Source organism: Salvelinus namaycush, chromosome 1, assembly GCF_016432855.1.
Source record: "Salvelinus namaycush isolate Seneca chromosome 1, SaNama_1.0, whole genome shotgun sequence".
NCBI lineage: Eukaryota > Metazoa > Chordata > Actinopteri > Salmoniformes > Salmonidae > Salvelinus > Salvelinus namaycush.
Window position 1 is genome coordinate 19,143,817 of NC_052307.1, and position 27,389 is coordinate 19,171,205.

At 42.0% G+C, this 27,389-nt stretch overlaps 1 protein-coding gene across 1 annotated transcript in view; it reads left to right on the forward strand.

The window, feature by feature from the left end:
• ptgs1 (prostaglandin-endoperoxide synthase 1) overlaps positions 1 to 27,095 on the forward strand; it is a 45,184-nt gene extending 18,089 nt beyond the window's left edge. Inside the window, exons 5-11 of the mRNA XM_039006311.1 lie at positions 2,507 to 2,650; positions 2,761 to 2,942; positions 7,554 to 7,637; positions 8,697 to 8,943; positions 9,138 to 9,424; positions 16,889 to 17,036; positions 26,307 to 27,095. Of these exons, the coding sequence (XP_038862239.1) occupies positions 2,507 to 2,650; positions 2,761 to 2,942; positions 7,554 to 7,637; positions 8,697 to 8,943; positions 9,138 to 9,424; positions 16,889 to 17,036; positions 26,307 to 26,656 (1,442 nt within the window). The 3' untranslated portion in view covers positions 26,657 to 27,095. The remainder of the gene's footprint in view (positions 1 to 2,506; positions 2,651 to 2,760; positions 2,943 to 7,553; positions 7,638 to 8,696; positions 8,944 to 9,137; positions 9,425 to 16,888; positions 17,037 to 26,306) is intronic.
• The last annotated feature ends 294 nt before the right edge of the window (positions 27,096 to 27,389 follow it).

A 27,389-nucleotide genomic window follows, 5' to 3' on the forward strand; every position in this document is an offset into this window, starting at 1 on the left:
GGTTTCATCACCACACTCTGAGCTCTCCCTTCTAACTCGCTACAGCTGCATACAGTTTTAGGTGTATTTACAAGGTTTAACATCTAAGAGAGGGGCATGGTGAGGTATTGTAAGTCATCTCAGAAGCCCGGGCTGTTGCCTTAAGGAAAGGGGTCACTGAGTTCACTACTCATCTGCAGATACACACTGCCTTAAAGTCGAAATAGCTGCAGCAGCTGTGATCATTATGGACTTTTTTATTTGAGTTGTCCAATATTTTTTTTTATGTATATTTGCATCCTACAACGCTTTCTACTAACCATACTGTCATTCATTTGTACAGCTAGGTTGTTTTTAAGCTGACATGGTCCAGTGTTTTTATGCTGGCCCACACTCTCTCAACCAATTTCCTCCTGTCTGTGTTTGTGTGCGTGCTAACTGGTAGTTGGGTGGAGCAGCGTACCCTGGCCTGACATCCTGACCTTATTTATTCAGTCTCTCTCCCAGGCCTGTGCTCCATGGTCCTCCAGCTGATTTACCACCTTGCTCTACACATCACTTCCTTCCATGGAGATTGGAATGGAGACTTCCTCACCTCTGTCTCCCCTCTTTCTAACCCCATGACTGGGAAGAGACACTAGTGTGCTACCAATCTCTGGTGTGTTAGGGTGGTAAGGTGAGAGAGGGTAGTGATTAGGCCCGGGACGATACCAGTTTCGCAATATATTTTCCATGCCAAAAATTAAAGCCTAAAGCAGACCAAAGTTTTTGGTCCTTTTAAAAAACAGCTATATGTAAAATATTGTGTTCTTTAGCTTGGGAAATAAATGTGACTCTGGATGACAACATGTTTGTTTCCAACATTAGGGCTGTTTTCCTAAAGAAGTTAAATCTGCTTTGTGTTTTGTTTCCTTGCTGCCATACTAACGAGTATTGCAATACTGGTATCGTCTAGGTGTGATGTGGTTGTTTTACCTACTTTATTTTAAAGCATTGATTGATTGTAAGTCTCTGCATAAGAGCGTTTGCTAAATGACTGAAATGGAAGAGAATGGCGGGACGGAGCATGGGTCACTTCTGTACTTCCATTATACTAAAAGGCTACTGTGTTAAGCCTTAACAATAAAACCCATGGTGTTCATCTCATCAGTATGTACTGTCTCCACTAAACACCAACATATCTGTGTCAACCCTGTTAACAACCATGTCATGTTCGTCTGCCATAGCAAGCCCCATGTGTCTTAAGAATTCCTAAGGTCTAATCTTTCATGGCATGGCGTCTGAGCTAAGTGTGTTTGTCGACGTGAGCTTGTTTACTGAATGTCCTGGCTTCCCCTCACCCCCTCTCTCTGTCTGGCAGCTGCATTCCTCACAGGATTATATTCCCTCTCTGTCTGGCAGCTGGATTTCCTCACGGTTTTTCAGTTTTATTACAGGATCTGATCCGTGTATTTTTCCACAGCCATTGTTGTTTCAAGATGTATAGCTGATTGTCATGTGCTATAAACACAAGCAGAACCTGACTGACTTGTGTGTCTAAGAAATATTGGTTTATTTTGCTTTGCAGATGAACAACAAAGTTTGTTTCTTGATATTATGTACTATAATGATAATTGTTTTTAGTTGCATCATATTGATACTTTCTTCCCTCAAATGTTTGCTTGTGGCTTTGCAAAGTCAAGCAACACTTCTGATGAAGTAAATCATATTTTCTAGACTGTTTCTCAACTTTAACTTACTTTTATTTGGGATGAAATCCAAGGAGTGTTATACTGCAGGGCACTACACTGCCAACAATGCCCCTTTTTAAAGGTGTTTTACGCTTGAGCCGACCTCCTCAGCGTTTACCATGAGTGGAATCTCTGCCAATGGCCTTGGATTAGATTCCGGTTTTAAACTATAAAAGTTGAATGTTTCTCAACTTCAATTGGAAGTTTCTTCAATGTTGAGAATGTGTCTTGACTCAGCTGAAAGTTGAGAATGTGTCTTGACTCAGCTGAATGTTGAGAATGCGTCTTGACTCAGCTGAATGTTGAGAATGTGTCTTGACTCAGCTGAAAGTTGAGAATGTGTCTTGACTCAGCTGAAAGTTGAGAATGCGTCTTGACTCAGCTGAATGTTGAGAATGTGTCTTGACTCAGCTGAAAGTTGAGAATGTGTCTTGACTCAGCTGAAAGTTGAGAATGTGTCTTGACTCAGCTGAAAGTTGAGAATGCGTCTTGACTCAGCTGAATGTTGAGAATGTGTCTTGACTCAGCTGAAAGTTGAGAATGTGTCTTGACTCAGCTGAAAGTTGCCGTTTTAAAAGATGATTATCATCAGGGTTGTTTGGAAGTCAGTTATTTTCTGACATTACAGAATGTTTCCTGAAGTGACATCTCTTCATCTAAAATGTGTGATGTACGTACGTATGCATGCATTTCCATCCTATGGGTTGTATTTCCTCCAACCATTATTGCTTTTTCAGTGAAACTTCAGGCCTTTAATGATCAATATGTCAAACAATTCTGTGTTCTCCCTGCCAAAGTCAGAGCAAACCTTATTCCCAGTCCTCCTACCTTCAACTCAAAGTATGGATACCTCAGCTGGGAATCCTACTCCAATGTCTCCTATTACACCCGTATCCTACCCCCTGTGCCTGAAGGCTGCCCCACCCCTATGGGTGCCAAAGGTGAGATGGCATCCAAAGTTCCTATCAAAATAATGACTACTGAAGATTACTTACGAAAATAAATCTTCCCAACGGCAACATGCATAGCTAACATACATACTTTTCTCCAGGAAAGTCTGTCCTCCCAGACCCAAAGCTGGTTGTGGAGACGTTTCTGCTGAGGAGGAAGTTCAGGCCGGATCCACAGGGAACCAACCTGATGTTTGCTTTCTTCGCTCAGCACTTCACCCATCAGTTCTTCAAGACTCAAAACAGCATGGGCCTGGGCTTCACCAGGGCGCTGGGGCATGGGGTGAGAATGTTACTACCGCTACTGTATTTGTACTTCCTGTACTGTATATTATTCAATTATGATATAATTATCGCATTATATTCTATTATATTTAGGGGAGGTAATGTATTTAGGCATTAGCGGGGGCAGACAATTCAAATCCTTGGCGCAAAACAAAAATCTATTCCAACTAGTGTTTGGCGACGTCAAACTTTTTGTCCTATCTTGATTATAAGTACCCATAAAACATTGTGATACAGTATATAAAAATATCCCCCAAAATTACATAAAAATATCCGCTAAAACGACAGTTGGGCTATAGCGCAAAATCAAATGCAACTGAATGAATCATGGCAAAAGATAATGTTGTTGAAATCCTGGCACTTTTCTTATATTCCTTTCTGGTGGAGGAGCAAAATAGGTTTGTCTGTGTCTGTCTGTTGCGAGCACATGATGGAGCAGTGACTGTCTGAGGAACGGACCGTCTTACCATAATGAGCTGGGTTATTAACCTACAGTACACCATGGGCTGGATAGAAGCAGTCTACCGTCTTCAGAACTGGATAATACTTGCTTTATTTGTCTCATAAAATAATAGAAAAATAAATATTGCTTGTCTCTCATAATGCTGTGATTTGAGAATGTCCAAGGGTAAGGCTTATAGACTTTCAATGTTATTTTTGAAACCTACAACAACTTTGACACCTTCGTAGGCTAGAATATTTGGGAATTAAGCTACTAATCATAACTTTAACTTGTCTTAAAGCTTTTATGATAGGCCTAGTAGGAGGATGGGTTATTGGCCATTTGGTTTTCAACCTCGCATGCAAGGATTTTCTCGGCCTTTATGGATAATTTCTTAAGTTTAATACATTTTAAGCTTATTATCCAATTTTTCTGTAGGCTATTGATATTGATTGTTCTCTCTCATTATTAGTCCTCTGGCTAACGTACTTTTTAGATGGATTGTTTGATTAGGAAAAAGCCATGCATAAAACAATGAAACGTTTAAAAACTGCTAGACACAAGATAGTTAGGTAGTGTGTCACGATCGTCTTTCGGTGAAAGAGAGGAGGACCAAGGCGCAGCGTGATAACAGTACATCTTCTTTTATTAAAGAAGAACACGAAACGAACACTGACAAACTAAACAAAAAAACAACAAACGACCGTGAAGCTACAAAACGAAAGTGCAGACACAAGCAACTAACGTCAAGACATAGACAATTACCCACAACCTACCTAATGCCTATGGCTGCCTAAATATGGCTCTCAATCAGAGACAACGATAGACAGCTGTCTCTAATTGAGAACCAATCCAGGCAACCATATACTTACATAAACACCTACACTGAACACAACCCCATGAACTCTACAAAACCCCCTAGACAATACAAACACCCTAGACAAAAACACACAAACATCCCCCATGTCACACCCTGACCTAACTAAAATAATAAAGAAAACAAAGATAACTAAGGCCAGGGCGTGACATAGTGTCCGTTATAAAAATAAAGCTAACACTTGACACCCAGTGTCCTAACACTGTTATGTGTTAGGTAACACTGTTATGACCCATATTTACACCTGTGACATACACTGCATTTGGCAAGTGTCTGGCAAGTGTCTTCACTGACCGAGTCTGTAATACCTACATGTTTCAAACAGACCACCATAGTCCCTGTGCCCAAGGAAGCGAAGGTAGCCTGCCTAAATGATTACCGCCCCGTAGCACTCACGTAGGTAGCCATGAAGTGCTTTGAAAGGCTGGTCATGGCTCACATCAACAGCATCCTCCCGGATACCCTAGACCCACTCCAATTTGATTACCGCCCCAACAGATCCACAGATAATGCAATCTCAATCGCACTCCACAATGCCCTTTCCCACCTGGACAAAAGGAACAACTATGTAAGAATGCTGTTCATTGACTACAGCTCAGCGTTCAACACCATAGTTCCCACGAAGCTCATCATTAAGCTAAGGACCCTGGGACTAAACACCTCCCTCGGCAACTGGATCCTGGACTTCTTGACGGGCCGCCCCCCTAGGTGGTAAGGGTAGGCAACAACACGTCTGCCACGCTGATCCTCAACACTGGGGCCTCTCAGGGGTGTGTACTTAGTTCCCTCCTGTACTCCCTGTTCACTCACGACTGCGTGGCCAAACACGACTCCAACACCAACACGACACAACAGTGGTAGGCCTGATCACCGACAACGATGAGACAGGCTATGGGGAGGAGGTTAGAGAACTGGCAGTGTGGTGCCAGGACAACAACCTCTCATTCACTGTGAGCAAGACAAAGGAGCTGATCGTGGACTTCAGGAAAAGGCGGGCCGAACAGGCCTCCATTAACATCGACAGGGCTGTAGTGGAGCGGGTCGAGAGCTTCAAGTTCCTTGGTGTCCACATCACCAACAAACTATTATGGTCCAAACACACCAAGACAGTCATGAAGAGGGCACGACAAAACCTTTTCCCCCTCAGGAGACTGAAAAGATTTTGCATGGGTCCCCAGATCCTCAAATGGTTCTACAGCTGCACCATTGAAAGCATCCTGACAGTTGCATCACCTCCTGGTATGGCAACTCCTCGGCATCTGACCATAAGGCGCTACAGAGGGTAGTGCATATGGCCCAGTACATCACTGGGACCAAGCTTCCTGCCATCCAGGACCTATATAATAGGCGGTGTCAGAGGAAAGCCAATAAAATTGTCAGAGCCTACAGTTGCCCAAGTCATAGACTGTTTTCTCTGCTATCGCACGGCAAGCAGTACCGGAGCACCAAGTCTAAGACCAAAAGGCACCTTAGCAGCTTCCACTCCTTAGCCATAAAACTGCTGAACAATTAATCAAATGGCCACCGGACTATTACATTGACCCCCCCCCCCCCCCCCATTTGTTTTGTACACTGCTGCTACCCGCTGTTTTATTATCTATGCATAGTCACTTCACCCCTACCTACATGTAACAAATTATCTCAACTAACCTGTACCCCCGCACACTGTACCGGTACCCCCTGTATATAGCCTCGTTATGTTATTACTTTTATTATTTATTATTTTTTACTTTAGTTTGTTTGGTAAATATTTTCTTAACTCTTCTTCAACTGCACTGTTGGTTAAGGGCTTGTAAGTAAGCATTTCACGGTAAGGTCTACACTTGTTGTATTCGGCGCATGTGACAAATAAAGTTTGATTTGAGTGTCGCTGCTCAGCTATTTTCAGGTCTTTCCAGAGATGTTCGATCGTGTTCAAGTATGGCCTCTGGCTGGGCCACTCAAGGACATTCAGTGACTTATCCCGAAGCCACTCCTGTGTTGTCTTGGCTGCGTGCTTAGGGTCGCTGTCCAGTTGGAAAGTGAATCTTCACCCCAGTCTGAGGTCCTGAGCGCTCTGGAGCAGGTTTTCATCAAGGATCTCTCTGTACTTTGCTCCATCTTTCCCTCGATCCTGACTAGTCTCCCAGTCCCTGCTGCTTAAAAACATCCCCACAGCATGATGCTGCCACCACCATGCTTCACCGTAGGGATGGTGCCAGGTTTCCTCCAGATGTGACACGTGGCATTTAGGCCAAAGAGTTCAATCTTGGTTTCATCAGACCAGAGAATCTTGTTTCTCATGGTCTAAGAGTTCTTTAGGTGCCTTTTGGCAAACTCCAAATGGGCTGCCATGTGCCTTTTACTGAGGAGTGGCTTGATTGGTGGAGTGCTGCAGAGATGGTTGTCCTTCTGGAAGGTTCTCCCATCTCCACAGAGGAATTCTAAAGCACTGTCAGCTTGACCATTGAGTTCTTGGTCACCTCCCTGACCAAGGCCCTTCTCCCCCGATTGCTCAGTTTGGCAGGACAGCCAGCTCTAGGAAGAGTCTTAGTGTGTTCAAACTTCTTCTATTTAAGAATGATGGAGGTCACTGTGTTCTTGGGGACCTTCAATGCTGCAGACATATTTTGGTTTCCTTCCCCAGATCTGTGCCTTGACACAATCCTGGCTCAGAGATCTAAGGACAATACCTTTGACTTCATGGCTTGGTTGTTGCTCTGACATGCACTGTCAACCGTGGGACCTTATATAGACAGGTGTGTGCCTTTCCAAATTCGGTAGAAAAAGGTGTAAATAAAATGAGGATGTATAACAAATTGATTTGATTCTTATTTACAATAAGTGACTCAAATGACTCTACGTAATTTACAATTAATTTATATTGGGCACAAAATAATCTGAAATGCAACCAAAACAAATAGCAAATGCATCCAACAAGTTTGTAGTGACAAGCTTGATGTAATCATTGCGTGCTAGGAATTTGGGACCAAATACTAAACAGAGCCAAAACAACAAAAGATGTCACTTTTACTTTTGGAGCTCACTGTATTGATTGAAATATTCTATAGGAATACGCATGTTACTGAATGTCACTTGTGCGCTGTGCAGACTTTTACTGCACAGCGCCAGTCAAATTCAAATAAGCTAAACCATCATGTCTCATCATGATGTCATCACCATCAACAAAACAAACCCTGCACACTCTATGAGAGAGAGACATGAGAACCATATTCATCTATCTCTTGCCATGCATCATGTCTCACAAAATCTCTTTTTTAATCTCATATTTTATAATAATCTCTAACCAGGTGGATGCCGGCCATGTCTACGGCGATAGTCTGGTGCGTCAACTGAACCTCCGGCTTCTTAAAGACGGAAAGATGAAATACCAGGTATGTAGAATAATGCATAACTCCACTCCAGCTGTGCGAAAGCATGGACAAATCTCCACTGGAATGTTACTGTAAACATGGTACCACTCTGTGGTAACTCTGAAGAACTTGTGCTTAAAGTAAATACTATTGGTTCCGAGCCCCATAAATTATCTTATCGCATCACTAGCATGAAAGAATAGACATATCTTTTAAGAGGGAATACATCTTGACTCATGTCGGGATAAAGAAGTACACCCATTGGCTTTATCTGTTGAAATGAACTTCTACAGAAAGTTGTTTTGGGATTGGTATCCGTTTTTGGCAAATGGCGGTTGGTTCAGAGTCCGGGAGAGCTGATGTTGTAACAACCCCATTGATCAATGTCTCTTTCAGCAGTGGCTTGTGTAAACTATAAATGACACCACGACTAGGTTCCAGTTTAACAATGTTTACTTTACCGTATTTCCACAGTACTTAGTTGCGATCACACTCAGGCCAGGTCCAACTGCAAGAGAGACTTCTGCGCAGGTGCACTAATAACAGAGTGATAGCACCGTAATAACAGAAGTATAGGGATACTTAAAACATTAACTTAACAGTATGCATATGATACTCAGGATGAGATGGCTGTACAACTGTTGGTTATTTAGGGGGGTTGTTGAGGTAAACAGTATTTACTGTAACTAACAGTAGTGTTTCAAAATGTTGTGGTCATGGGCATGGCCCATTCCTCCACTACTAATGACTGGGCTCTGGCAAGACATATTCATTGATTAGTTTGGCAGGTTGCTGGTGAAATTGAGTCCCAGGATGAAGACGTTGGTGAACAGTATGTATTAAGGAAGGATACATAATAAAGTTTACATTCCTGTCCATTCCTGTCAGTGACATATTTCAAATGTCTTTTCCACAAAACCCCAAAGGGGACACTAATGTTTAGTTTTTTATCATCCAAAGAAATTAGTAAAGCATGCTCATTGAATCACTAAAGCTCAGTATTGTGCTATTGAGTCAGTAAAGCTCTTAAAGGGTCCATAGTACTACTTTCCCTTTTTCACTGTCCATCTTCTCTTCCAGGTAATTAAAGGTGAGGTGTACCCTCCAACGGTAGCCGAGGCACCGGTGAATATGAGCTACCCTCGAGGGGTTCCCGTGGGGCAGCGCATGGCCATTGGGCAGGAGGTGTTTGGGCTGCTGCCAGGCCTCACCATGTACGCCACCCTGTGGCTGAGAGAACACAACCGCGTCTGTGACATCCTGAAGGCCGAGCACCCCACCTGGGGGGATGAGCAGCTCTTCCAGACCACCAGGCTCATCGTCATAGGTAAGTACACACTAGACTGAACAGATCTCACTCTAGTCTTTCATGTTGCCAGACACTGTCCATTTTAGACACTGTGCTTTAGGCTGGAATATTAATATTAAGGAAACCTTTCCATGTTCTGGGTTGAGTGAATAGTTACGGGGAAAATAATCCACACACTGCTATAGTAGATTCATTTTTTGTTCATATTCCAGGTGAGACTATCCGGATAGTGATCGAGGACTACGTGCAGCACCTGAGCGGCTACCTGTTGGATCTGAAGTTCGATCCGGTTCTGCTCTTCAAGTCCACGTTCCAGTACAGGAACCGCATCGCTGTGGAGTTCAACCAACTGTACCACTGGCACCCCCTGATGCCAGACAGCTTCCACATAGACGGAGACGTGGTGCCCTACTCCCAGTTCATCTTCAACACCTCCATCGTCACACACTACGGGGTGGAGAAACTGGTGGACGCTTTCTCACGCCAGTGTGCTGGACAGGTATGGGTTGTGTGGTGACTATGGGATGTCATATGCAGTGTTGTATTGATGAACCCTAGTCTCAATATCATTGTCATGCCATAGGGGAGAGTGGGGTATATGTTATTCAGCATCACTAAGTCAAGGGAAATATAGCATTCTTTCTAACAGAGATATCTACATATATTTCAGGATGCTAGAATTCATGTAAACATAACAGTTTGAGAAAATAGCATGTCCAAAAAAAGTGGTGTCTTGGCACAACTTACCCAGGGTATGGGTTACGTTGAGCATAGAGACAGGGTAAGTTGAACCGCCTTGGGGTAAGTGGGTGACGGTGCTGATGGGTCAAAGTTTAATTCATGGGATGGGGGTGTGGTATATTGTACATTGAGTGTACAAAACATTAGGAACTCTTTCCATGACATAGACTGACCAGGTGAATCCAGGTGAAAGCTACGATCCCTTATTGATGTCACTTGTTAAATCAACTTCAATCCGTGAAGGGGAGGAAACAGGTTAAAGAACGATTTAATAAGCCTTGAGACATGGATGTCTTTGAACAGAGTATGGTAAATCATATCAAATTGTATTAGTCACATGTGCTGAATACAACAATACTTACAGTGAAATGCTTACTTACGAGCCCTTAACCAACAATGCAGTTTAAAAAAATACGGATAAGAATAAGAAATAAAAGTAACAAGTAATTAAAGAGCAGCAGTAAAATAACAACAGCGAGACTATATACAGGGGGGTACCGGTTAGTTGAGGTAATATGTAGATAGAGTTATTAAAGTGACTATGCATAGATAATAAGAGAGTAGCAGCTGTGTAAAAGAGGGGGGGGGGGGGGCAATGCAAATAGTCTGGGTAGCCATTTGATTAGGTGTTCAGGAATCTTATGGCTTGGGGATAGAAGCTGTTTAGAAGCCTCTTGGACCTAGACTTGGCATTCCGGTACCGCTTGCCGTGCGGTAGCAGAGAGAGCAGTCTATGACTCGGGTGGCTGGAGTCTTTGACAATTTTTAGGGCCTTCCTCTGACACCGCCTGGTGTAGAGGTCCTGGATGGCAGGAAGCTTGGCCCCAGTGATGTACTGGGCCGTACGCACTACCTTCTGTAGTGCCTTGCATTCGGAGGCCGAGCAGTTGCCATACCAGGCAGTGATGCAACCAGTCAGGATGCTCTCGATGGTGCAGCTGTAGAACCTTTTGAGAATCTGAGGATCCATGTCAAATCTTTTCAGTCTCTTGAGGGGGAATAGGTTTTTATCATCCCTTGGTGCTGCTTGTACTTTTCCCTTCTCTCACTTCCTTGGCTGCTCTCTCAATAACCTTAAGGGGGGCTTGTTGCATGATATCTGCTCTGTAACAAAAATGCATTCATATGCATGACACAATGCAAAAATACTATTCGTATTATGCATCAAACTGACAAAAATTGAATCATAATTTGTATGGGGTATGTTGGCCATTGGCTCAACTTACCCCTAGGCAAACATTTTGACTATATTAGCCCATACAGCTACAAGGATGCACTTTCATGCTATGTTTAGGACCTCATCTTGTAGCTTATAGAGATCCCAACTGATTTATAAATCAATCTAATTCAGTTTAGATACAAGCATCATGAAATCTCTTAACACAATAAATTAATCTGACTTTGTGAATCTTTTTTATTTTACCTAACTTGCTAACCACTTTTTCCATGTGGGATTTTCCTTTACAGATTCCATGAAATGATGACCTCTTCCTAAATATTTGGTCACATTTATTAATTTTGTTTCCTAGAAACAAAGGGTTGCTCAACTAACTCTTTGGCTCAACTTACCTGGCACTCTCCCCTACATAGAAAGTTGTCTAAAGTGCATACAGATCTGGGCTATAGTGATCTGTCTGATAGGATTGTGTGTCAAGGTTAGGGTCAATTCGAATTGAAGTCAGTCTATTCAGGGAGTAAACAGAAATTCTGAAAAATGACATCTATTTTCTATTTCTCCCAAAAAGCAGAAGCTATTTATTTTAAGTGACTTCAACTGAATTGACCCCAACCCTGATGTGTGTGTTGTCGTAGTTCTTCTTTTGAGCCAGGCAAATTATGTGTACGAGAGATGGAGAGGAAATGATAAGGCTGTGAAAGTGCCTTCAGAAAGTATTCATACCCCTTGACTTATTCCACATTTTGTTGTTACAGCTTTAATTCAAAATGGATGGGGGTTATCCATCTGCACACTATACCCCATAATGACAAAGTGAAAACATGTTTTTTTAAATATTGCTAATTTATTGGAAATGAAATACAGAAATATCTCATTTATATAAGAATTCACACACCTGAGTGAATACATGTTATAATCACCTTTGGCAGCGATAAACAGCTATGAGTCTTTCTGAGTAAGTCTCTAAATTGGCAGATGGCAGTTTAAAGTGACTCAAATCCTATTTATTTGCATATCCGATTCGAATCTGTTCTTTTTTCCTGCAGTCTGAACAGCCAAAAAGCACATGGAATCAGATATTTCAAGCCACATTTCAAACCAGCTTCGTAGGTGGTTTGAAGTCAAATACAAATCTGTTTCCTGGCCATGTGACTTGTTTGAACGGTCAAATCTGACATATTTGCCCTCAAGTTGTTTTTAGACTGTTTTTCGACATATCTTGTTGCTTGCTAGGTACTCTGACAGTTTGACAAGCACATGTGGTAGCTAACTAGCTTGTTAATTGTTTACAAACAAATTTGGGAATGTGCTAGAAAACTAAACAGCTACCTAGTAAGCTAGTTGGCTGTTGTGGCTAGCCAAAAAGGACTTGTTTTGAAAGTTGGATCGTCTTATCCTTTCAAGGTTTAAAAGTGTTCTTACTCTATGATTTGGAACATTCAAATTGCTACGTAACTTCTGAGTGATAGGAAGCACAAGCACCACCACAAAACAGCCTACACAATTGTGCACACACCCATTATTACTGTGACAACTAGCATAGCCTTGTCAGCAAATGACTGCTGTCAGAACCAACACATCCAATTTGGTCACTTGTAATTAGCTGTTTGGACAGTCAGTAGTCCAACACGGATTTGAAAAACAAACTCATTTGAGCATTAAGGCCTGCGGTGTGAAAAAGGCTGAAGAGCTTTGCACACCTGGGTAGTACAATATTTGTACATTATTATTTTTATAATTATTCAAGCTCTGCCAAGTTGGTTGTTGATCATTGCTAGACAGCCATATTCAAGTCTTGCCATATATTTTAAGTCAAAACTGTAACTAGACCCGTCTGGAACATTCAATGTCATCTTGGTAAGCAATTACAGTGTATATTTGACCTCGTGTTTCAGGTTATTGTCCTGATGAAAGGTGAATTTCCATTTCTTTTTGTAAAAAAACAAATCTCTAGTTCTTGCCGATAGCAAGGATACGCATAACATGATGCAGCCACCACCATGCTTAAAAATATGAAGAGTGGTACTCAGTGATGTGATTTTGTGTTGGATTTGCCCCAAACATAATGCTTTGTATTCAGGACATAAAGTTCATTTCTTTGCCACATTTTTTGCAGTTTTACTTTTACTTTAGTGCATTATTGCAAATAGGATGCATGTTTTGGAATATTTTTTTCCAGTACAGGTTTCCTTCTTTTCACTCTGTCGTTTAAGTTAGTATTGTAGATTAACTACAATGTTGTTGATCCATCCTCAGTTCTCTCCTATCACAGCCATTAAACTCTGTAATTGTTTTGAAGTGAACATTGGCCTCATGGTGAAATCCCTGAGTGGTTTCCTTCCTCTCTGGCAACTCAGTTAGGAAAGGCGCCTGTATCTTTGTAGTGACTGGATGTCTTGATACACCATCCAAAGTGTAATTAATAGCTTCACCGTGCTCAAAGGGATATTCAACACTATTAAGCACTATTATTGCACACAGAGTCAGTGCAACTTTTTATGTGACTTGTTAAGCACATTTTTACTCCTGCACTTGTTTAAGCTTGCCATAATGCCTCTGCTGATCCCACAGATATTGTATGCAATAATCATGTGCCTATGAACCAGAGTTGCACTGAGGTGGTGTGCCCTAGTAGGAAGTCCATTGTGTGCAGCTCACCCTGCACTGGCATAAGCATGTCTACTTCTGCTATGCTTCCCAGTAAAGCAATGAAAACAATCAAACATCCCAGAAAAGTGCTAAAAAGTAGCCCACGTTAACATATGTAGCCTAAGAAACAAGGTTCATGAAGTCATTAACTAGTAACAGATGACATTCATATCTCTGAAACTCACTTAGATAATACCTTTGATACAGTAGTAGCAATACATGGTTATAACATCTACAGAAAATACAGAAATGTCAATGCAGGCAGTGCTGCGGTCTATATTAAGAACCACAGTCCTGTAAAGCTTAGAGAGGATCTCATGTTAAGTACTGTTGAAGTAATATGGCTACAGGTGCATCTGCCTCTCCTAAAGCCCATTCTTGTGGGAAGCTGCCATAGACCAGAAAGTGCTAACAGTCACTATCTGGATAATATGTGTGAAATGCTTGACAATGTATGTGATATCAACAGAGAAGTATATTTTCTGGGTGATTTTCAATATTGACTTGCTTTCATCAAGCTGCCCACTCAAGAAAAAGCTTCAAACTGTAACCAGTGCCTGAAATCTGGTTTGGGTTATCAGTCAACCTAACAGGGTAGTTACAAACAGCACAGGAATGAAATAATCAACATGTATTGATCACATCTTTACTAATGCTGTAGTGATCACAATATAGTAACCATATCTAGGAAAAAGAAAGTGCTGAAGGCTGGGCCTAATATAGTGTGAGGTCATACAATACGTTTTGTAATGATTCCTATGTTGATGATGTAAAGAATATTTGCTGGTCTATGGTGTGTAATGAGGAGCAACCGGATGCTGCACTTGACACATTTATGAAATTGCTTATTCCAGTTACTAATAAGCATGCACCCATTAAGAAAATGACTGTAAAAACTGTTAAATCCCCTTGGATTGATGAGGAATTGAAAACATTGTATGGTTGAGAGGAATGAGCCAAATAAGTCTGGCAGCAAAACCAATTGGCAAACATATTGCAAATTGAGAAATCATGTGACTAAACTGAATAAAAAGAAGAAACTATACTATGAAACAAAAATACATTATATAAAGAATGATATTAAAAAGTTTTGAAGCGCCTTAATTTTTGGGTAAAAAGGCAAACTCGGCTCCATCATTCACTGAATCAGATGGCTCATTCATCACAAAACCCACTGATGTTGCCAACTAATGTTTTTTTTCATTGGCAAGAATAGCAAACTTGGGCATGACATGCCAGCAACAAATATTGACACTACACATCCAAGTATATCTGACCAAATTATGAGACAAGCATTGTAATTTTGAATTCCGTAAAGTGAGTGTGGAAGAGGTGAAAAATTGTCTCAACAGTGACAAGCCACCGGGGTCTGACAAGGTGGATGGAAAATGACTAAGGATAATAGCAGACGATATTGCCACTCCTATTTCCCATATTATCAATTTAAGCCTACTAGAAAGTGTGTGTGCCTTCAGGCCTGGAGGGAAGCAAAAGTCATTCCGCTACCTAATAATAGTAAAGCGCCCTATACTGGCTCAAATAGCTGACCGATCAGCCTGTTGCCAACCCTTAATGAACTTTTGGAAAAAATTGTGTTTGACTAGATGCAATGCTACAGTAAACAAATTGACAACAGACTTTCAGCAGGCCTATAGGGAAGGACATTCAACAAGCACAGCACTTAGTCAAATGACTGACTGGCTGAGAGAAATTGATAAAAAGATTGTCGAGGCAGTTTTGTTAGACTTCAACACTTAACAAAGAGCTGCAGTTAGTTTCAGAATAGGTGGCAAGGAATAAGTTAGTCCTAAATATTTAAACTAAAAGCATTGTATTTGGGTCAAATCATTCACTAAACCTAAACCTCAACTGAATCTTGTAATGAATAATGTGGAAATTGAGCAAGTTGAGGTAACTAATCCAGTAACCCTGGATTGTAAACTGTCATGGTCAAAACATATTGATACAACAGTAGCCAAGATGGGGAGAAGTCTGTCCATAATAAAGCGCTGCTCTGCCTTAACAGCACTATCAACAAGGCAGGTCCTACAGGCCCTTGTTTTGTCGCACCTAAACTACTATTCAGTCGTGTGGTCAGGTGCCACAAAGAGGGACTTAGGTCAAATACAATTGGCTTAGAACAGGGAGGCACAGCTGGCCCTTGGATGTACACAGATAGCTAACATTAATAAAATGCATGTTAATTTCTCCTGGCTCAAAATGGAGGAGAGATTGACTTCATCACTACTTGTATTTGTGAAAGGTATTGACATGTTGAATGCACCCAGCTGTCTGTTTGAACTACTGGCACAGCTCAGACACCCATGCATACCCCAGAAGACATGCCAACAGAGGTCTCTTCACAGTCTTCAAGTCCAGAACAGACTATGGGAGGCGCATAGTACTACATAGAGCCATGACTACATGGAACACTATTCCACATCAAGTAACTCATGCAAGCAGTAAAATTAGATTAGAAAAAACATAAAAATAAACCTTATGGAACAGCGGGGACTGTGAAGAGAGACAAACAGACACATGCATACACACACACACGATAGCATACACACTATACACACACGTACACATGGATTTTGTGTTGTAGATATGTGGTAGTAGAGTAGTGGCCTGAGGGCACACACTTAATGTGTTGTGAAATTTGTTGTGAATGTATTGTAATGTTTTTAAAGCAAGTTGAGGTATAACTGCCTTAATTTAGTAGGATCCAGCAGCAGCTAATGGGGATCCATAATAAATACAATTAACTAAGGGTTGAATACTTATTGACTCAAGACATTTCAGCTTTTCAATTTTTATTAATAAAAAATATATACATAATTCCACTGTGACATGAGGTGTTGTGTGTAGGTCAGTGACACACAATCGGAATGTAATCCATGTACTGTGAAGTCCTGTGGGTGTATACTGTATATGGAGTAACACATTTAGGGCCCTTCTTGGGAGGGCCTTTCTCACCCAGACCACATTAGAGTAGCTGACCCTCAACTGCAGTTTTAATAACTTCATCTTCGTATGCAGTCACTACCATGTCTATAGGGTTTTTTCCCACTGTATACAAAATATACAATTGCTGAGATGGCACCTTTCTCACCTTCTGTCATGTAGCCTGCGAAGCAATCCTCTGCCTGTTATAGTCATTGGTTACTCAGGAAGAGTTAAGTGAAAGAACAGACGCAGCCACCTGTTTTTAGATTTCTATTGTTGTGGAAATTCTACACAGGGACACTTGAAATCAATCATAAATTAATCATTGTTTATTAACAGTTAACTGGAGAGTTTCCAATAAACTTGATGCTGATCCTTTTAGAACTAGTCTACACCAGTACCTATGGGTATATGGGGTCAGTTGGTTTTAATCCTTTCTCTGTTTCTCAGATAGGAGGTGGGAAGAACATCCACCCAGTGGTGACCAAGGTGGCCGAGGGTGTTATTGAAGAGTCCAGGGCTCTGCGTCTCCAACCCTTCAACGAGTACAGGAAGAGGTTCAACCTGAGGCCCTACACATCTTTCTCTGATTTCACTGGTAAGACTACATATTTAGAGTTTTGGAAATTCCGGTGATACTAAAGGCTTCTATAGAACCATTTAACGGCTGCATCATAAAAAGTTGCATGCGCAGTTGGTATTGTTATTAGTCTTTTATTAGGATCCCCATTAGCTGTTGCAAAAGCAGCATCTACTCTTCCTGGGGTCTACAGGAAACATGAAACATGACATAATACAGAACATTAATAGACAAGAACAGCTCAAGGACAGAACTGCATCAGTATTTTTTTTATATTTTTTTTACAAAAGGCACATGTAGCCTACATATCAATGCATACACACAAACAGTTCGTAATCAGAAACCTCTTTGTTTACATAGCAGTGGATACGATCACATGCAACTTCAAATGCAGATCGTGTAAGTAAACTAACGCTTAATCAGATGGTTATCGTCTACAACATTGCAGATGTCATGAGAGGTTTGATTACCTAGCAAGCCAGGGAGGCGAGGTAAAATATCCCAAATAGAGCTAGATAAAGCCAAAAATATAATATACTTGTTGATCATAGCTATAGCCATTAGTCTTGCTTGTTTTCATGGTCATCGCTCACTCACTGTTAATTTTGTCAAGGTCTCGACATCAGAATTAGCTATCCTGCGACAGCTTTTTGATGTCGGGATGCGTGCGCATCAATCAAATGTGACGTTTGATGATAAACAGAAAATGGCTCTATGGAATCGGATGCTCATCTGGGTAAAGTCATGAATCCAAAAAGACAGCAACAACCATATGTATTTTCTAATGCATAGTTGCTCTTTTACTAATTATAAAGTTGACTCGTTTCGACCTCAATTGATGAAGCGTCGACAAAGACTGATTTGCGGTCAAAAGAGCACCTACAGTGCCTTCAGAATGTTTTCTTGACTTTTCCACATGTTTTTTTTTTTATTTTTATTTTTAATTTTATCCCCTTTTCTCCCCAATTTTCGTGGTATCCAATCGCTAGTAATTACTATCTTGTCTCATCGCTACAACTCCCGTACGGGCTCGGGAGAGACGAAGGTCGAAAGCCATGCGTCCTCCGAAGCACAACCCAACCAAGCCGCACTGCTTCTTTAACACAGCGCGCCTCCAACCCGGAAGCCAGCCGCACCAATGTGTCGGAGGAAACACCGTGCACCTGGCCCCCTTGGTTAGCACGCACTGCGCCCGGCCCGCCACAGGAGTCGCTGGAGCGCGATGAGACAAGGATATCCCTACCGGCCAAACCCACCCTAACCCGGACGACGCTAGCCCAATTGTGCGTCGCCCCACGGACCTCCCGGTCGCGGCCGGCTGCGACAGAGCCTGGGCGCGAACCCAGAGACTCTGGTGGCGCAGTTAGCACTGCGATGCAGTGCCCTAGACCACTGCGCCACCCGGGAGGCCCTACTTTTCCACATTTTCCACACTACAGCCTGAATTTAAAATGTATTAAATTGAGATTTTGTGTCACTGGCTTACAATTTTTAAAATAAATTAATTAAAAAGGAAAGGCTGAAATGTCTTGACTTACATTTGAAGTCCGAAGTTTACATGCATTTAAACTCTGTTTTTCACAATTCCTGACATTTAATCCCAGTAACAATTCCCTGTTTTAGGTCAGTTAGGATCATCACTTTATTTTAAGAATGTGAAATGTCAGAATAATAGTAGAGAGAATGATTTAGTTAAGCTTTTATTTCTTTCATCACATTCCCAGTGGGTCAGAAGTTTACGTACACTCAACTAGTATTTGGTAGCATTGCCTTTAAATTGTTTATTAACTTGGGTCAAACGTTTCGGGTAGCCTTCCACAAGCTTCCCACAATAAGTTGGGTGAATTTTGGCCCATACCTCCTGACAGAGCTGGCTTTGTGATGGCCACTCCAATACCTTGACTTTGTTGTTCTTAAGCCATTTTGCCACAACTTTGGCAATATGCTTGGTGTCATTGTCCATTTGGAAGACCCATTTGCGACCAAGCTTTAACTTCCTGACTGATGTCTTGAGATGTTGCTTCAATATATCCACATAATTTTCCTTTCCTCATGATGCCATCCATTTTGTGAAGTGCACCAGTCCCTCCTGCAGCAAAGCACCCCCACAACATGATGCTGCCACCCCCGTGCGTCATGGTTGGAATGGTGTTCTTCGGCTTGCAAGCCTCCCCCTTTTTCCTCCAAACATAACGATGGTCATTATGGCCAAACAGTTCTATTTTTGTTTCATCAGACCAGAGGACATTTCTCAAAAAAGTACGATCTTTGTCCCCATGTGCAGTTGCAAACCGTTGTCTGGCTTTTTTATGGCGATTTTGGATCAGTGGCTTCTTCCTTGCTGAGCGGTTTTTCTGTGGATATAGATACTTTTGTACTTGTTTCCTCGTGCATCTTCACGGGATTGATTTGCACTTTTCGCACCAAAGTACGTTAATCTCTAGGAGACAGAACGCGTCTCCTTCCTGAGCGGTATGACGGCTATGTGGTCCCATGGTGTTTATACTTGCGTATTATTGTTTGTACAGATGAACGTGGTACCTTCAGGCGTTTGGAAATTGCTCCCAAGGTTGAACCAGACTTGTGGAGGTCTACAATTTTTTTTCCTGAGGTCTTGACTGATTTCTTTTGATTTTCCCATGATGTCAAGCAAAGAGGCACTGAGTTTGAAGGTACACCTCCAATTGACTCAATTAGCCTATCAGAAGCTTCTAAAGCCATGACATAATTTTCTGGAATTTTTCATGCTGTTTAAAGGCAGTCAACTTCGTGTATGTAAACTTCTGACCCACTGGAATTGTGGTACAGTGAATTATAAGTGAAATAATCTGTCTGTAAACAATTGTTGGAAAAATTACTTGTGTCATGCACAAAGTAGATGTCCTAACCGACTTGCCAAAACTATAGTTTGTTAACAAGAAATTTGTGGAGTGGATGAAAAACTAGTTTTAATGACTCCAACCTAAGTGTATGTAAACTTCCGACTTCAACTGTAAGTATTCTACCCATTTGTCATGGCAATCCTAAATAAGTTCAGGATTCAAAATGTTCTTAAGTCACATAATAAGTCACATGGACTCACTCTGTGAGCAATAATACACTACATGACCAAAAGCGCTCCTATTCATCCCAAAGGTGTTCGTTGGGGTTGAGGTCAGGGCTCTGTGCAGGTTAGTCAATTTCTTCCACATCGATCTCGACAAACCATTTCTGTATGGACCTCGCTTTGTGCAAGGGGGCATTTTCATGTTGAAACAGGAAAGGGCCTTCCCCAAACTGTTGCCACAAAGTTGAAAGCACAGAATCATCTATAATGTCCTGGCATCCTCCACATCCAGATTCGTCCGTCGGACTGCCAGATAGTGACGTGTGATTCATCACTCAAGAGAATGCATTTCCACTGCTTCAGAGTCCAATGGTGGCAAACTTTATACCACTCATGATGACGCTTGGCATTGCGCATGGTGATCTTAGGCTTGTCTGCGGCTGCTCGGCCATGTAAACTCATTTCATGAAGCTCACAACGAACAGTTCTTGTGCTGACGTTACTTCCAGAGGCAGTTTGGAACGGTTGTAAGTTTCGCAACCGATGAGACTATTTTTACGTGCTACACGCTTCAGCACTCGGCGGTCCCGCTCTGTGAGCTTGTGTGGCCTACCACTTGGCGGCTGAGCCATTGTTGTTCCTAATGTTTCCACTTCACAATAACAGCACTTACAGTTGGCCGGGCAGCTCTAGCAGGGCAAACATTTTACGAACTGAAAGGTGGCATTCTATGACGGTGCCACGTTGAAAGTCTCTGAGCTTTTCAGTAAGGCCATTCAACTGCCAATGTTTGTCTATGGAGATTGCTTGGCTGTGTGTTCGATTTTATACACCTGTCAGCAATGGGGTATGTCTAAAATAGCCGAATCCACTTATTTGAAGGGGTGTCCACATACTTTTGTATATAGGGTGCATTCGGAAAGTACTCAGACCCATTTACTTTTTCCACATTGTGTTAAGTTACAGCCTTATTTTGAAAATATATGAAATAGTTATTTTTTTCCTTCATCAATCTACACACTACCACATAATGACAAATCAAAAATGTTTTTTTAGTAATGTTTGCAAATGTATAAAACCCCACAAAATAAAATGAAATCACGTTTACATACACTACCGGTCAAAGGTTTTAGAACACCTACTCATTCAGTTTTTTTTAAACTATTTTCTACATTGTAGAATAATAGTGAAGACATCAAAACTATTAAATAACACATATGGAATCATGTAGTAACCAAACAAGTTTTCAACAAATCAAAATATATTTGATTCTTCAAATAGCCACTCTTTGCCTTGATGACAGCTTTGCACACACTTGGCATTCTCTCAACCAGCTTCACCTGGAATGCTTTTCCAACAGTCTTGAAGGAGTTCCCACATATGCTGAGCACTTGTTTGCTGCTTTTCCTTCACTCTGCGGTCCGACTCCCAAACCATCTCAATTTGGTTGGGGGATTGTGGAGGCCAGGTCATCTGATGCAGCACTCACTTCTTCACAAATGCTTTTGGCTGTTGTCTGGGCCTCAGAATCCAGTTTCCCGGTATGTAGTGAGGGAGGCCTTTTGCATTTGAGACTAAATTCACTGCGATATCCAACTGCATTGAGGCGGATTGGAGGAGCTTGTTCACCTTGTTTGTCATTGTCAGTATCTCACACCATACGACACAGCAAATCAAGAAGCGGTAGGACCCAACTTCCTCTGCAAGTGCTTGTGCCTCCACTTTGGCCACAGGATTGTTGTGGTCGTCTGTCTGGCTTCCAGTAATGCCTCCCGAACCTCAGAAGCCTGATACCTGATTGCAGAACACTTTGGAGCCTACTTTCCCATCTTGTGTCACTCCATGACTTCACGATTATGTTCATGTGATTCTTGAAAACACTCCATCTTTATGTGCCAGCTGAAAAGAAGGTGAAGAGCTTTTGCACTAAACCCAACTACATCTTTTGAAGATTTGGCAGCATCTGCAATGACAAGGTTTAGAGTATGTGCTACACATGGGACGAACACGGCTCTGGGATTTTTTGGGGAGCAGTTGTACTCCTTGGTGCTTGCTGAAGCTGCCAGTACTGGGTCTGTGTTAGTACTTGCTGAAGCCGGCTGTACTGGGTCTGTGTTAGTACTTACTGGGTCTGTGTTAGTACTTGCTGAAGCTGCCAGTACTGGGTCTGTGTTAGTATTTGCTGAATCCAGCTGTACTGGGTCTGTGTTAGTACTTACTGGGTCTGTGTTAGTACTTGCTGAAGCTGCCAGTACTGGGTCTGTGTTAATATTTGCTGAATCCAGCTGTACTGGGTCTGTGTTAGTACTGTACTTGCTGAAGCTGCCAGTACTAGGTCTGTGTTAGTATTTGCTGAAGCCAGCTGTACTGGGTCTGTGTTAGTACTGTACTTGCTGAAGCTGCCAGTACTAGGTCTGTGTTAGTATTTGCTGAAGCCAGCTGTACTGGGTCTGTGTTAGTATTTCCTGAAACCGGCTGTACTGGGTCTGTGTTAGTATTTGCTGAAACCGGCTGTACTGGGTCTGTGTTAGTACTGTACTTGCTGAAGCTGCCAGTACTAGGTCTGTGTTAGTATTTGCTGAAGCCAGCTGTACTGGGTCTGTGTTAGTATTTCCTGAAACCGGCTGTACTGGGTCTGTGTTAGTATTTGCTGAAGCCAGCTGTACTGGGTCTGTGTTAGTATTTCCTGAAACCGGCTGTACTGTGTCTGTGTTAGTATTTGCTGAAACCGGCTGTACTGGGTCTGTGTTAGTATTTCCTGAAACCGGCTGTACTGTGTCTGTGTTAGTATTTGCTGAAACCGGCTGTACTGGGTCTGTGTTAGTATTTCCTGAAACTGGCTGTACTGGGTCTGTGTTAGTATTTGCTGAAGCCAGCTGTACTGGGTCTGTGTTAGTATTTGCTGAAACCGGCTGTACTGGGTCTGTGTTAGTATTTGCTGAAACCGGCTGTACTGGGTCTGTGTTAGTATTTGCTGAAGCCGGCTGTACTGGGTCTGTGTTAGTATTTGCTGAAGCCGGCTGTACTGGGTCTGTGTTAGTATTTCCTGAAACCGGCTGTACTGTGTCTGTGTTAGTATTTGCTGAAGCCAGCTGTACTGGGTCTGTGTTAGTATTTGCTGAAACCGGCTGTACTGGGTCTGTGTTAGTATTTCCTGAAACCGGCTGTACTGGGTCTGTGTTAGTATTTGCTGAAACCGGCTGTACTGGGTCTGTGTTAGTATTTGCTGAAACCGGCTGTACTGGGTCTGTGTTAGTATTTGCTGAAACCGGCTGTACTGGGTCTGTGTTAGTATTTGCTGAAACCGGCTGTACTGGGTCTGTGTTAGTATTTGCTGAAACCGGCTGTACTGGGTCTGTATTAGTACTGGCTGGATGTGGATCAACTGAGTCTGTGCTTGTACTGGCTGATGATCCAGCATCTCCTCTACTGACAAACGTAAGCATAGCACCTGTAAATTATAGATAACAATACTATTATTAATTTTATCAGCTGCATCAGGCCCATTCAAACTGGCTCCCTCCTATTTATACTCTGACTTGGCTGAATGATGGTTATTATTTACTGAGAGATGTGCATCCATATTGCCCAGTACGCCCAGCTAATCAACATTTTAAATTCAATATATAAATCAATAGTCAATGTCAATCCATTGCTTTCCATCTTGCATTAGTCCAGAGTTGTAACTAAACCTTGACTGAGAGACTAGATAATCATTGTCTTGTTTTAAAATTATTTGCGCCTATGAGGAGTGTCATCACGCCCATATATTGTCTGGACTGGTCCCCACAGAGGTTGCTGCTGGAAAGCGCAAGTTTCATTTCGTGCACGCGCATATGAACGCATGTTCACACGCGACACGGTTATCTTTTCCGAACTGCAGTTTATAAACACTGTTGCCCCAAATAGTTGTATTTCATTCTCACTTTGTCAGGCACAAAGTCACAGAACACAGCCGTGGAAGTGGCTAGCAAGCAAGACACAGACAGACCAAGAGATGCTCTGCCCAGCTAGGTTAGCAAGACAGACAGACTAGAGAGAGATGCACTGCAAGCTAGCACATCAACTTAACGGTACTGTTATTTGATTACATCAAACTTGGAGAGGAGAGAACACAAGTTTACCTGATTGCTGTTCCCGCAATTCACTCTGGTGTTTTATTTTTTCTCTTTTCGTGACCAGAAGGATAGTTCAGCTTTATCCTCTCATTGAAGTTGTAAACATTGACACCCACTTTGACATGAGGGGGAGGCAGGGCCCTTGTGTAATTTGCGGGGCCCTACACAATTTCCGCAGTGAATGTATAGGGCTGACCGGCTCTGATTTGGGGAGTTTCTCCCGGTCTTCTCTGCAGATCATCTCACGCTCTGTCAGGTTGGATGGGGAGTCGCTGCACAGCTACTTTCAGGTCTCTCCAGAGATGTTCGGACGGGTTCAAGTCCGGGCTCTGGCTGGGCCACTCAAGGACATTCAGAGACTTGTCCCGAAGCCACTCCTGTGTTGTCTTGGCTGTATGCTTAGAGTCGTTGTCCTGTTGGAAAGTGAACCTTCGCGCCAGTCTGTGGTCCTGAGCGCTCTGGAGCAGGTTTTCATCAAGGATCTCTCTGTACTTTCTGCCATTCATCTTTCCCTCGATCCTGACTAGTCTCCCAGTCCCTTCCACTGAAAAACATCCCCACAGCATGATGCTGCCACCACCATGCTTCACCGTAATGATGGTGCTAGGTTTTCTCCAGCCGTGACACTTGGCATTCAGGCCAAAGAGTTCAATTTTGGGTCTGACCAGAAAATCTTGTTTCTCATGGTCTGAGAGTCCTTTAGATGCCTTTTGACAAACTCCAAGCGGGTTGTCATGTGGCTTCCGTCTGACCACTATACCATAAAGGCCTGATTGATGGAGTGCTGCAGAGATGGTTGTCCTTTGTAAAGTTTCTCCCATCGGCCAGCTCTAGGAAGAGTCTTGGTGGTTCCAAACTTCTTCCATTTAAGAGTGATGGAGGCCACTGTGTTCTTGGGGACCTTCAATACGGCATAACATTTTTGGTACCCTTCCTCAGATCTGTGCCTCGACACAATCCTGTCTCGGAGCTCTACGGACAATTCCTTCGACCTCATGGCTTGGTTTTTGCTCTGAAATGCAATGTCAACTGTGGGACCTTATATAGACAGTTGTGTGCCTTTCCAAATCTTGTCCAAGTTGTTGAAACTTCTCAAAGATGATCAATTGAAACAGGATGCACCTGAGCTCAATTTCGAGTCTCATAGCAAAGGGTCTGAATGCTTATCTAACTAGGGTATTTCTGTTTTTAATTTTTATACATTTGCAAACTTTTCTAAAAACCTGTTCACTTTGTCATTATGGGGTATTGTGTGCAGATTGAGGATATTTTTTAATCCATTTTAGAATAACGCTGTAACGTAACTAAATGTGGACAAAGTCAAGCGGTCTAAATACTTTCTGAATGCCCTGCATAGTGTAGTTTAACATGATTATTTTATGACTACCTCATCTCTGTACCCCACACATACCTTATAAGTCGAGCAGTGATTTTCAAACACCGAATCAACCACAAAGACCAGGGAAGTTTTCCCATAACTCGCAAAGAAAGGCACCTATTGATAGATGGGTAAAAATGTTAAAAAGAAGACATTGAATATTCATTGATTATGGTGAGAAGTTATTAATTACACTTTGGATGGTGTATCAATACACCCAGACACAACAAAAATAGGGTTCCCCCAGATTAGACGGGGCTTAGACTCTTATGGGTTAAGAAACCAACTGCAGTCTGTCGTCCTGTCATCTTAAACCAGTCTTCTCTTTAACTTCATGTGTTTCTGATGAACCCTTTTACGCTTCTTTACTGTATTGTATACACCCAAATGGTGGAACCAGCTTCGCCCTACCGTCGGGACAGCTGAGTCCCTGCACAACTTTCGAAAAATTCTGAAAAACCTACCTCTTTACGAAGTACTGTATCCACAATTTTTTATCCATTTTATAATAAGGCTGTAACATAACAAAATGTGGGAAAAGTCAATGGGTCTGAATACTTTCCGAATGCACTGTAGCTATCTTAAAATAAAGGCACTAACTGTAAGTCACTCTGGATAAGAGCATCTGCTAAATAACCAACATATAAATGTTGTATTAATTTGCTTTAAATGTGCCCTATCTGTGTAATTGTGCTGCAACTGAATAGCTCTTCTGGGACAATAAAGATCTATTCTATTGTTCTTAGGTGAGGAGGAGATAGCCAGGGAGCTGGAGGAGCTCTATGGTGACATCGATGCGCTGGAGTTCTACCCCGCCCTCATGCTGGAGAAGACACGCCCCAACGCCATATTTGGCGAGAGCATGGTGGAGATGGGGGCTCCGTTCTCCCTGAAAGGCCTTCTGGGTAACCCGATCTGTTCCCCTGAGTACTGGAAGCCCAGCACGTTCGGAGGCCAGACAGGCTTTGATATAGTCAACTCAGCCTCGCTGGAGAGACTGGTGTGTCTGAACAGTAAGTGGTGTCCGTACGTAGCCTTCAGTGTGCCTCCAGCCGGGCAGGAGCCGCCGCCAAGGAAACCGTCCACTGAACTGTAAGCTATAGTGAGTTTACTGTAATTCATGGTTACGTTAGTGTTGTTGTATGGTATTATTGTAATGCCCTTGCCCACCTTTGATGCCTGTACTGTATATTATGTTTACAATGCAAGGACTGCATTTATGAATCATCACCAAGTTCCCTATGTACGTTGTACTTTGTGAACATGAAAAGTAGCCTGGATAAAAACTCATAAAATAGTCCGACAGTGAAATAGTCTGTAATACAGTTTATTTTATATTGATTTAGGTCTACATTACAGTACATCCATAATGATCTAACAATGGTCATTGATTTAACAGTATTTTTGCAAAAAGGTACAAACGAAAATCACATTGTGGAAACTGTAATAGAATATTGTCAAATGAAGTACAGCAGTATTATTTTAACCTCTTGTTGGCCATTCTTGAGTAAATAAAAAATCTATTTGATACAGTACTGTTTTTGTTTGTTTTACTTCACAGTATGTGAATGTTAGATCTGTGTCAAATAACTTTAATATTTTTAGTTGCTATTTTATCACCCATACAAAATGTAACAAGATCACTAAAGATTGATATTTTTATCCACCAAAATAAATATGTAAGATTACAAAATAAAAACCTTTGTTTACAATCACTTCTGTTGACATTGTAATTGTTAGCAACAATTGATACTGTATATGTTGTTGAAACAAATAAAATGATAAATACTGGAAAAACAGAATTCTAAATTGTTACACAGTAATGTCTG